Below are 13,234 nucleotides of genomic sequence, written 5' to 3'. Positions count from 1 at the left end.
CGCAAAGGTTATCTAGCGTTGACTTTTGGAAGCAGAGTAGTATCGTTCTAGCATTTCAAGGAGTAGCTGCCAGCTGTTCTTTCCCTGCCAGCAATTGAAAGTTTACTACCAATTTCCGAATTGTGTCACTCTTGCAGCAAACAAACGACGAGCTGTAATGTACGAGTAGATATTACGTTTTCTACTGAAAAAATGTTAGAGATTTTGTAGGTATTACAACATGTGTAAAATCTTGAAATATTACAAAATGAATAAAATTAAAGATTACTGTTATTTTAACATCTTTATTCCATTAACATGATTCGAACAACACAGGAAACTACTGGAAAATGAGAATATTGGCATAATTCAACAATACAATAACGCGAAGAATTTTTTAGGTGTGTAAACGAAATTCGATGAATCAGGATCGACGCGGCGCTGGACTACATGCGACGGAAGCGGCCCTCTCCAGCGATCGTCGCACACAGCCTCTGAAACAGCAAACGTCGTCTGAAATCTCTACCACAAAATGTGTTACTCCATGATAATCACAAAATGTTCGCTTTTCTCGCAGATTAAGCAGTTACGCGTACTTCGTGAATAGCATAAAAGTTATAGTAACATGAAATTTACTGTTTAGGAATTCAATCTGTTATTAAAAGCCTTGTCAGTAATAACCAAGAATGAGATTAGACGATGTTAGGCCTTGTGAAATGTGACGTTTCAGCGTACGGAGCTAGGAGCGATCTTTAAGGCAGCGAATTAATTATGAAAGCGAAGTAAAGAAGCTGGACTCAGTCAACATGGGGAACAACAAATTGTAATTGAATGTGTCTCCAGATACCTCTGCAAGAAACGTTGTCAAACACAAATTCATTTACATATGAAGAGTGGAAATGGATAACGTTTGAAGTGCCATTCTTTCACAAAACGTATTTTCGATGCTACTGTGTTCTCGGTATACTCTTGCGTGTCCGTAGACTTGATCCAGGTGCAAAACCACGAAGAAAGTCTTTCAAACACGCGTTAGTAGATGGCGCATGGTCATTGTGCCAAATTGTGCTCCCGTTTCGATTTCAAAGATTTAATAATGACAAGTGGCACTACAGCTCTTCTACTTAAAAACTTAATGCCCTATGTACTTGTATTACCATTAATACAGTGTAGTGCCTCAGAATTGATGCCACTTGCAACAAAACCTTCGTACTATTTTGGCGAAAAATCGTAGCTATGTACAAAATACAAGTTAATTCCTGCAAAGAAGAAAACAGCACCCATCTACTGTTAAAAATGCTATCTAGTTACACAAATTACCGGTTTCGAACCAACAGTTTAGTCTTCATACAGCTGCTCACGTTTACATGGAGAGCTGCATCAAACCAGTCTCAGGACTGAAGACTACAACAACAACAGTTGAGTACCCGGCATTACCCGGGTTTGTATTTATTCTACTTCTATTAACGCATTTCCCCCTTCATCCTCTTTTTGTCTATATCCTCCGCCCTCCTTTCTGTCCATCTCCTTCTCTCCCATTACTCTGTCTCATCTCCCCTTTCTCTGTTCATCTCCTCCTCCATCATATTTGTGTCTGTGTCTTTCTTCACCCTCTCTCTGTCCATTTCTTCCTCCCCCATTGTCTCTCCATGTTGTCACCTCCACCTCAATAGGAGGTTGCTTGTTCTTAGCTCTACAGTATTCTTTCCAGGTAGAAATAGGTGTACCGAGTTTGTTTAAAATCGGTGCAGGAGTTTAGGAGGATATTTTTACCCACAGCTTTGCCAGAGCACGCACATGTCATATATATTTCACACATATTTAAGATACTTCACTCATCTTTCACATATATCTATATCTAATTTCTTCTTGCACTTTTCTTTTCACGCACCTCAATTTCTGCGACGTAATATCTCCTGAACAATAAGTCCCACAGTGATATAATTTTTCAAGTACATTCAGTGGAAGAGGTGCGTACTGACCGCAAAATTACTCGTGAATACAACTAGTATTCAAAATGTATTAAATTAAATCGTCGTGCATGATGCGGCAGTTTTTCACGATGTTCGATGTTTACGACGTCATACGTCCTGAACTGTGTGTCGTACTATGATATGATTTTCTAGGTACATTTAGTGGCATATGTGGATACCGCCTGGAATTTTTTTTGTGAATGGAGTTAGTTGCAGTGAAGTAATAAATTTAAAGGTTATGTATGATGCGGCAGTTTTGCATGTATCTTCAAAATGGTTCAAATGGCTTTGAGCACTATGCGACTTAACTTCTGAGTTCATCAGTCGCCTAGAACTTAGAACTAATTAAACCTATCTAACCTAATGACATCACACACATCCATGCCCGAGGCAGGATTCGAACCTGCGACCGGAGCGGTCGCTCGGCTCCAGACTGTAGCGCCTAGAAGCGCGCGGACACTCCGGCCGGCGCACGTATCTTATTGTTTACGGTGTCGCAGCTGCTGAAGTATGTGTCGTAAAATGATACCATTTTCTAAGGACAGTAAGTGGTATATGCAAACACTGTCTGCAAAATGCGTCGTGAATCGAGTTAGTAGCAAAGAAGGAAGACAGTAAAACGTCATACTTGATGCGGCAGTTTATGTGCATGAACAGCGAAAATGTACTAAGCGATAAACTCTTTTCCTTTCATTATTTTGTATGTGTTCTGCGAGAGAAAAAGTTGCGTCAGAGTTTGACTATACGTTCAAAAGTTTCTTTCGAGTTACTAAGCGCTCTAATTCTCAAATACTAGACGAATTAAGTAGCCGGCCGCGGTGGTCTAGCGGTTCTAGGCGCTGCAGTCCGGAACCGCTGGACTGCTACACTCGGAGGTACGAATCCTGCCTCGGGCATGGATGTGTGTGATGTTCTTAGGTTTGTTAGGTTTAAGTAGTTCTAAGTTCTAGGGGACTGATGACCTAAGATGTTAAGTCCCATAGTGCTCAGAGCCATTTGAACCAAGTAATTAAGTCTGCAGATTTGCACGTCGTGACCTACACTATTTTTACACCCTCACCCCGTCCCTTTGATATCTACGTGGTTCTTAGCCCCACAGCGATTAGTTCCAGGCAGTAAACGATACTTATACCAAGTATGGTTGAAACCAGTCCAGTGGTTTAGGACGAAATGTGGAACATAGATACATGCGTACATTCATACGTACATCCATTTTTATAATACATGTATGGATTTATTTTTGTGTACATTAGTTGATTTAAAATGGTCGACAACTAATGTAAAAAATATACACGTGAACAACCGGCTGCAAATGAACCTGCCGTTTCGAAACCAGTAACGGTGCTTTTTGTGTAAGTAAATAACATTGGGTGGTTGCCTTATTGGCACTAAGAAACAGTCATCATTCTGATATGTCACTTAGAATGTTCTGAATAAAATAATTAGTTTTGTAATTTATTTACTATTTTTGCGGTGATATGCTGAGCAGAGTACTTCCGTGTTATCAAAATGCTGTCTCATTTTTTTTGGATACAAAGCAGTTGTGTACGAACAGAGTTACATTGTTTTCTCATTATCATAACATATGTTGGATTGGGCACTTCAAACGTTTTCCATATTCACTCTTCATAATTACGTACTTGCAACATAGAAGACATAAATTAATCTATTCTGTGCCGGCCGCTGTGACCGTGCGGTTCTAGGCACTTCAGTCCGGAACCGCGTGGCTGCTACGGTCGCAGGTTCGAATCCTGCCTGGAGCATGGATGTGTGTGATGTCCCTAGGTTGGTTAGGTTTCAGTAGTTCTAAGTTCTAGGGGACTGATGACCTCAGATGTTAAGTCCCATAGTGCTCAGAGCCATTTGAACCATTTTGAATCTATTCTGTTCCTTCTATCACTAGTGGGGTACTTTAATTTTTAATTTTATTTTCGGAAGCTTTTAAATATAATTCCTAAATACGTGTCCGATTTATTCTTCTTGCTCAGTGTATGTATTTATTCACTGTACAACAAACAAATATGTTTAATACGAATACTTTATCTTCATAAAGTATTAATTTCAAATTACCAGCAACATGGAAATTGGAAATTTGTGGTAAGGTCTATGGAACCAAACTGCTGAGGTCATCGGTCCCTAAACTTATGCACTACTTAATCTAACTTACACTAAGGACAGCACACACCCATGCCTGAGGGAGGACTCGAACCCCGGTCGGGGGCAGCCGCCTGATTTTGTTTCCTGTAATGTTATGGAGGGACAATGATCAAGTAATTTTTGTTTTTTTATCAGCGGAACTGAAAGAGCTAACAGGACAGAGAGAGTAAAAAATTATAAACATATATTTTTTGTGCGGATGTCTTAGTGACTACGAAATAATTCACAAACACAACACGGGACAGGGTTGTGCAAATAGCAGTTGTAACGGTTCGTACGTGTACATAAATAAATGCAGTAGGAAAGCGCGAGGAAAGTATAAGTTGCACGTCTTGTTACGCTGAGACACTGTTTATTAGCAGACCAGTCGAAGCCGCTCACAGCGTTAGACGTAGCGGGGAAAGGTTAATTACTGCGACGTTTTGCGACTGTGAAAAGTTGAAGAGCGCGTGGTAATTAAGGCCTTCGCTAACGGGATCGCACGTAGTGTACTGGAAACTGAGTCACCTCATACTGCCTAGGTGTGAGCGGCGGTTGCAGTTCCCAGTGAACGAAAGGCCTTTCATTCAGCACAGGTGTGCTTTCCACAGGGAGTAAGTAGACACCCCCGTGTGGACCCCTCTGATCCAGCTGGTTATCCTATTGTCCACTGCTGGAACGGCGAAGGGTATACAATTTCCTTTGAAGCACGGTAATGAGTCCACGCAGCTCCCGTGGGACCAGGCTTCAAATGTAAATTTCATGGATATGAATTGTTATCTGAAATACACTGTCCAAATATCCAGCCAGGTCTTACGGATATATGAGAGTTTGTTTCGTATGCGTATTTGTAAAGCGTAGGTGGATGTAAGAGATACGTTTATAATGCAGCGTCTCCTTTGTATTGTACGATGATGACGAGAGAAGGGGGTTGTGAAACCCGATACCAGCACATAGCCTACTCCTCTCGAATACCATTAATTGTGCCGCCAACGTCACCGTCCGACTAACGTGTCGTCATCAATAGTATTATGTGCACTCACTTCGTCAGACACTGTGGAGAGGTTTGGAATTTATTCCGGAACATTGGCGTAAAGACTGGTGATCAGGAGCTTTAAGTCATCATTAGTATTCCTATTGTCGGCCAAATACTAGCAGTGAAAATTTCATCCACCATCAGGATTCGAACCGGCTTACATCGAAATTGAAGGCTGCTATGGAAGCGTGCGTTAGCAACCTCGCCAATGGAGTCAGACAAGACAGAGTAAGTAAGGTAATGATTAGTGGGATCTCCATTCGGACGCTTATTGTGTAGCAGCAATGGAAGTCTGTACGACGATCGCAAATTCCCAACTGAAACAAAATGAAATTAAAATTCAAGTGTCTGTGTCCGTAGCTAAGAAGCAGTTATCGTGTCTCACTGCGACGCGGAAAACGCCAATTCAATTTCTAGCTGCCACGGGTATTTATATGGAGGACTGGCACGGATGCATTCGGCCTCGTGATGCCGATTGAGGATGTACCTGAATGACAGGTAGCGACATCAAGGCCCGGAGAAGTCAGTACGGCTGCCGGAGCGGTGTGATGCTGACCCTGTGCCCCTCTATACCCCATTCAAACAGCGATTCATATGAGGTGACACGGCGACTGGTCGGTGTCGCAAGGTCCATTCAAGTGGGATCAGTGGTAGTTGTAGCAAATAGAAAAGCTCGACTATTGACAGAATACGGGAAACTGCAATTTGTCTGTGAAGGAAACTGCTTGTGAGTCGCTTGCGCAGTCTGCACTATAGAATACTGCAAGAGTGTGTGGTATTATATCACACTGACGGTAACACGTATAATCACATAAAATTACCAGTCTCTAGTTTATTCTTTTATCGACAAAACATCAATAAAAACGATGTATTTGTCATTCACACCCATGTCCATAGATGACACTGCTTCGTTTCTCGTTTTGTAAGACTGTTTATGTTAACATAAATTACTACTTACGTGATGCTTTATAAAGTTTCAATTTCTTATGTACTCGTACTTGGTCTACGAGAACTTAACTGTGCAAATTTCATACAACAACTACATTTCAATTCTTGTGAAGCGCTTGGTATTGGCTGGTGCTGACGTAATCCATAGTCGGCGCGGGAATTGCACACTGCTTAAGCCGTGGCTCCACAGCCATCAATCACAGTGTACGATCGCCGTATCACGTGAAAAACCGATGAGCCGACATGGGGGAAAACGCTACGGCTTTCCTCTATTTCCTTTTAACGTCATATGTAATAGTACTGTTCGTATCGTTGCGTCCCTCCCCCCCTTTTCCCTAGTTCAGAAAAACCTTCGGTGGCTCCCACCAAGCATTAATGAGAATTTTAAAAATGACCTTTAGAGAGACACCCTGTGATGTAGTCCCAGGCGCCTGCAGGCAGTTGTATGGAATCGGAGAGATGTCATTGGGTTGCTTGCTGTAAGTGTTTAGGACTCCGTCACAAGTTGTCCCCACAAAGGTACATCTTTACAGTCAACAAAGACGGGCGATTGTCAGTGTGAGTGTTGCTTAATTGTGGGTGGGACGGGGGGGTGGGAAGCCACGAGAGGGCGCGAAACAGGACGGCAGAAAATGATAAGCATCCTTTGCTGCTTTGGATCACGTTCAGATTTCATCGAATTGTTCAGAACGGTTCCTGGTAGATCCAGCTTTTCCTGACAGCAAAAATTGCAGTCGCGCTGCACTACAAAGCGGTGAGATCACGTTCAATGGGGATGCAGCCCCACGATGTTCTTAGAGAAAGCCTGAAAGGTGCGGAAATGTCAGCAGCGCCAGAGTTTGCAACAACGCCGTTCTTTGCTCTTCACACTGCGAACTGTCTTCCCGACCCCGAAATGTGTCGGAATCAATGCCCCAAGGAAAGAGATGGATTCATTGACACGCTTTAGGCCACGCTCTGAAGCATTTTCGTGCCGATTCCGAACGGCGATGTGTCTGAAATGTTTACCTCTGCAACCCAAAAAGGGAACAGCGTGATTCCAAAGCCGGGCATCGCGGTTCTAATCTCCATAGCAGAGGTGTCAGAAAAAAGGTGTGAAATGAGGGCAAGAGGAGATGTGGCGGCCTTCTCACGGCGCGTTACGTCAGCGGTGGCGTTCTTCAGAATTGTGATGAAATTTGTTGTCAATGTAACGTCATTAAGCCTACTTACACTTCACAAGAACTTCTGAGCAATAGTTTTTTTCCGCGTTAGTGGATACCTTGCTGTTTGAAGGGTCACCGAGTGCGAGGGTGACACTGCAGTGCGCCACGCTTTCACACCATTACATAGGAAGACTGTACGCACCTTTGAGCCGAATTTCAAACTTCTGAGTCGCAATGGGAGACATTTACGGAGCTGCAAAAAAGTGATTCTTAAATTGATTTGCACAGTTTAGTTATGCTACTATAAATTGTACCCAATTCAAAAAGCTACTGGTTCGATAAAACAATTGCCCGTGCTTTTCTGTTGCGTTGACTAAAAAAAAGGAAGGTCTTAGCCGACTTTGCCGTTTGCATCTTCTTTTCGTATGAATCTAAGATGTGTAAAACGTCTTATCTTTCCTATGCGGGGTCCATTACTTTCATATTTTGACCATTCTATTTGACAGTGGTGCCATATGCCCTTCATGTAGCCACAGTCCTCAGTTAAACTAAGGGAGGGACAGCGTTGATAGGTTGTTTGAATTGCGGGAGATGACGAAACAGCTAGGTCATCGGTCCCATCGTATTAAAGAAGGATAGGGAAAGATATCGCCCGTGTGCTTTCACAGGTACCATCCCGGTATTTGCCTGCAGCTATTTAGGGAAATCACGGAAAACCTAAATCAGGAACGAGGGTTTGAACTGTCGTCCTCCCGAATGCGAGTCCAATCTGCTAATGAATGCGCCACCTCGCTCGGTGGAAGGACATTGTATGCACCAGCTGTCTGTGAAAAGAGGAAGATTTATTCTGTGTGTTGCTCTATTTTAACTGTTCGCGTGTAGTATTTACCGAGATGGAGATCGAGGACAGCCGATCACTTGCCTAAACTACCACGGAACGTCGACTAAAAACCATACTCGGAGTGGCCTATGTACCAGAACAACGACTGGGAATCCAGCCCAAAAGTTCTACCCGGGCCTGGTTCACATCGCTGTCTCGCCAGCTAGCGATATGAGGAGGGCGTGAGAGGGAGTATGATCAACTGTTAATACTTAGTAATTACTGTCTATTTATAGGTATAGGTTTTTACCACCATTGTAACACCATCCTTTATGAGTTTTCTTCGCAATATTTGCCCAAGAAATCTACACACTACTGAACACGGCAGTAGCTAAGCAGTAAGCGTCGAGTTAGAGGTCACCTATCAGGTATAATTTTGTAGAAGTCAGTCTATAAGCGAGGCAAACGAAAAGTACAATGAGAAAACAATGTGTCAGCTATAGTCTGCCGTTGACAAAGCAGATTAGATACAATATGCACGCTGTACTGCGTAATTATTATCGAGTCTTAAAATATATGTATGGTTCCGCTCCTTTATGACTTGGTTGTGTGCAAGCTGACGTTTTTGATGCAATCTGAAAAGCAAAAGGAAAGAGAACAATGCTTAGCAATGCTTGCAACATTTAATGCATACCTTTGTGCACATTCTTCATGTATCTCTGCTGACAAAAATACTGGTCGCATACCACCTTGATATCTACTCTGTTGAGAAGTGGAAATATGAGGCAGCTGTCAGGAAAAGTGGCCGGTACAAAAGATAAGGTAGTTTCCAGCTAGCAAAACGAATGTAAATGGTGAATGATAAACAACATTTTTTCCTTTTTTTAACAACATCTAAGTGTTTCTTTGGTTGACAAGAGGAGTTTTAACTACGCCTTGCATAACTTTGTATTATGTCAGCGGTCACGGAGTCTTCGAGAGGGACGGCAAACTTCTCACGCTACATGAATCTGTGAGTCCGCCACATAAGCAAAAACTGTGCAGGTATGAGTTACAGCTGCATAAGAATTTCTGGATGTTCATCACATTGTTCGGTAGTGGTAGTGTCGTTTGGCAGAAACAGTTGCTTCATCGACGTAGAACGAGCAGCTTCCAGACAAGCTAATGTGTCTCGCGACGAAGCTAATAGGATCATACAAACGCTGTACGTAGTAGCAAGGAAAATTCCACCACTTCTCAAATGTTTCAGATAATTCAAGACACCCGACTGCATTACAACATTTTATTGATTTGTTATTGGTTTAGGTTAGCGACCATCATCTGCCACTTGAGTCAACGTTAGAGAACAGAAATGACAACAAAAATGCAATGTACAAAACGTCATAAAGACACGAAATACAAAAATGTATCTTACGAAAATTGGCTACTGCATGTCACATGCCTGTCATGTTGAACCATACAATCGCATTAACAACAATAATTTTCACGAATCAGCAACCTATCTCCACCACACGCAGCAGGAAGCTGGCCATATGTAGTTAGGGCAGTATCAATAGCCAAAGCATTTGTAGCCACAAAGACAAAACGAAGATGCCTGTCAATATAAATCATGGCTCACAAAGATAATTTTAAGATAAAAACAACCATAATTCCAACAGTCACAGAACAATCGTAAGTAAAAAATGTATTAAGATCACAAGCACTAATTATCAAAAAAAGTTTCACTTTCTTGCCCCATCTGCTTAGTAGAGATTTAAAAGAAAAAAATTTTTGCAACATAATTAAAACAATACTACTGGTTCTAGGTACAATGTTTAATTCAATGCATCACATGTCCCAACAGGTAGGAACGCAAAAACAAATAATTAAGATACGAGTTTATAATGAGGAGGTGGAGGGAATTAGAGGATCGCTTTGCATATTTCAATTTTTTATCATGTTTGTGCACTACCTTCTTTGTATTTGTTATTTCTCTGATACCATTACATACGGGTCATACTGACGACTTATTTTATTCATTCGTGTCTCTCCTTTAAAATATGAGATGTTACATTACACTACTTAACAGGATTGCTTTCTGGTGGCTCTATGGCGTATTGGAGTCGAGGTATCTCGATCTCTGCTGCGCTAATGTTTTCCATCATTATTGCACAACATGGTATATTCTTCCTTGGCTTTTAATATCTTTCGTAAGCTCATTTGTTATTTGGCTGGTGTCCACATTGATCTAACAAATTTGGATATTGTATATTGATCCCTCTGGGAGGATGTATTCCATACAGCTCCTGTTTGACTATAAGTTAGATGTGTGTGCTATATTATTTTAGACACACATAGGGACATGAAGTAACGCTTTCGTTGACAGTTCTTCTGCATTCTATCGCTAAGGCACCCTTTATTAAGTTACTGAGTTGTAACACTGTGTACCTAGTATTGTTTAACCCTGATCAGTTCTCACATAAACCTTGATGATGCAGTTCTCAGTAATATGCAAGGAATCTCAACCTTAATTATTTTTGTGTCCCTGTCTGTTAGGACATGTGGCACACTGAGTTACACATTATACCTAGAATTGGCAGTCTTTTTTAAATTATGTTTCTAAGATCTTTGTCATGGTTGATATTATTTAAATTATTGTCTTGTAACGTCTGTTAAACAGATAGGGCAAAATATGAAACTTGTTTTGATAACTGATACTTGTGATTTTTGTGTACATATTTTACTTACGACTTTTCTGTAGTTGTTGTAATTATGATCGTCTTCATCTTAAAATTATCTTCGTTCTTCATGATTTATATCGACTGGATATCTTCCTGTTTTTGTCTTTGAGGCTACAAATGGCCCTGACTACATATGGCCAGTTTCCTGTTGTGTGAGCTGGAGGAAGGTTGCTGACGTGTGAACATTATTGTTCTTCTGTATTACTATTACTGAAACTGACAGTTAATGCGATCGTATGGTTCAACATGACTGACATGTGACATGAAGTAGCCAATTTTTCGTAAGTTACATTTTTGTATTTCGTGTCCTTATGACGTTTTGTACATTGAATTTTTGTTTGCTTTTCCGTCTTCTAACACTGACGCAGGTGGTAGATGACCGAAACCAGTAACAATTTAATATCTTGTTACAATGTAGCCAGGTGCCATGAATTTCCTGGTACATACAGTATATCCGTTGCTGACAGCTGAGTGAAGAAAATATTTGACTTCTCAAGTGGTTTAAGGCACCGAAGTGAGATTATGGACATGTTATAGCACACAAGGGAGGCGAGTATCTTTCTCTATGGTTACGTACTCAGATACTGAAGCACTTTTTTTTCCACTTAAAACATCCTAAAAATCGATTCTGGTTTCTGGTTATGGAGGGGCGACCCCGCACAAACAAACAGTAGGTAACTTCGAACTTCAAGAACTCTCCTAAAAATAAGCATAGCTACTCTTTCTTGATCTCGTTTAACAGTGGAAGAACGAAAGTTTGTGCTATTACCTCTCCGACATTAGTGACTCTCAGACGCCGCGAACTGACGATGAAATTAATCACACCTTTCACTTCGTGAAATCGAAACTTGTGAATAATTAGGATCATATATCAAAGTCCGCTCCCGGTTACTGGTCAGTGCGACGGAATATCATACCTAACGGTCCGGGTTCGATTCCCGGCTGGGTCGGAGATTTTCTCCGCTCTGGGACTGGGTGTTGTGTTGTCCTTATCATCATCATTTCATCCCCATCGACACGCAAGTCGCCGAAGTGGCCTCAACTCGAAAGACTTGCACCAGGCGAACGGTCAACCCGACGGGAGGCTCTAGCCACAAGGCATTTCCATTTCCATCATATATATCAAAGAAAAATTATCTGACACAAATATTGTTTTTAAGAAGACTGTATGTATTAAAAATAATTCCGAGATTCAAGCGTGAATGAAGAACAAATGAAAAAAGTTAAGATGTCGTATATTAAAAAAGTTTGCAAATTCCAGATCTGCTTAAAATGTCGTGGCATATGAGAACAAGGTGGAGTTTGAATCACAAAAATCTGATACTAATGTTCAGAGCTCAAAATTGGGAAGGCGGCGACGCCCATAAACGCATTCCAGGTACCAAAACCAGAGCTCAGTACTGCCGCGACAGCAGGCGACATATGCACGTTCAGACGACTCAGGTGTATGTGACGGACCAGGGTCAAATATGGATGTGGTGCTCGAGTCAGAAACTTCAGAAGGACTACACTCAACATCATGCTCAATTTCAAAGGTTCCGCGCGACTAAACTCCCGAGTGGACAGACACATTGTTCGCTTGGCTCTGCAGTATCCCACAGCCACATCACGTAGGCCTGCCTTCAGTCAGGAAATGGGCTGGCTATTTACAAGATAACTTCCACAAAGACAGTGGGACAGCGTCTGTAGCACCACGGACAGTCGGCACCACGATCATTGTTGCAGTTTGCTTTGACGCGGCAGCATGGAGAGACGTTCCAGAGGTCGTGCTCCAAGACAACCGTTGACACTGGTGTGGTACCACGTCGTCTTTGCAAACGAGCCTTGTTCAGTAACAATTATCGCTGTGAGGATGCTCTGGGGATAACGAGCGTTGCACGTGTCCACATTGCATTCTTCCTTGTCATGCATATTGCAATTCGCTTGGTGGTACGTTGTGCCATGGGTACATAACATGATCAGCTCTGGATCTCACAGACGGTAATCTGGACCGCAGACGTTACATTTATGAGTACACTGGAGGCATCTATGGCAGGAAGATTTGTCTGGTGTGATAGAAGAAGAAATACGAGTTGGTTTAGAATAGATGGGGGCCCCATTATTACAATCAGAATTTATGAAAGCTCTGGAGGGCTTAAGATCAAATAAGGCAGAAAAGATAGATAACATCCCTCAGAGTTTCTAAAATCATTGGTGGAATGTGACAACAAAACCACTATTCACGTAGGTGTAGAGAATGTATGAGTCTGGCGACATACCGTCTGGCTTCCGGAAAAATATTATCAACACAATTCCGAAAACGACAAGTGCCAAAAAGCGCGAGAATTACTGCACAGTCAGTTTAACAGCTAGGTGCCTCCAAGTTGGTGACAAGAATAACATACAGAAGAAGGGACAAGAAAATTGAGGATGCGCTAGATGATCAGTTTGGCTTTAGGAAAGGTAAAGGCACGAGAGAGGCAATTCTGACGTTGCGGTTA

At 41.9% G+C, this 13,234-nt stretch overlaps 1 protein-coding gene across 1 annotated transcript in view; it reads right to left on the bottom strand.

Moving 5' to 3' along the window:
- Positions 1-320: 320 nt before the first annotated feature.
- The window catches only part of LOC126336334 (uncharacterized), a 1,038,948-nt gene continuing 1,026,034 nt past the window's right edge, over positions 321-13,234 (bottom strand). The window contains exon 9 of the mRNA XM_049999897.1: positions 321-473. Within this exon, the coding sequence (XP_049855854.1) occupies position 473 (1 nt within the window). The 3' untranslated portion in view covers positions 321-472. The remainder of the gene's footprint in view (positions 474-13,234) is intronic.

This window comes from Schistocerca gregaria, chromosome 2 (genome assembly GCF_023897955.1).
Source record: "Schistocerca gregaria isolate iqSchGreg1 chromosome 2, iqSchGreg1.2, whole genome shotgun sequence".
NCBI classification, from domain to species: domain Eukaryota; kingdom Metazoa; phylum Arthropoda; class Insecta; order Orthoptera; family Acrididae; genus Schistocerca; species Schistocerca gregaria.
The sequence above is the reverse complement of the archived record's forward strand: the minus strand, read 5'-3'. Positions and strand labels throughout refer to the sequence as shown.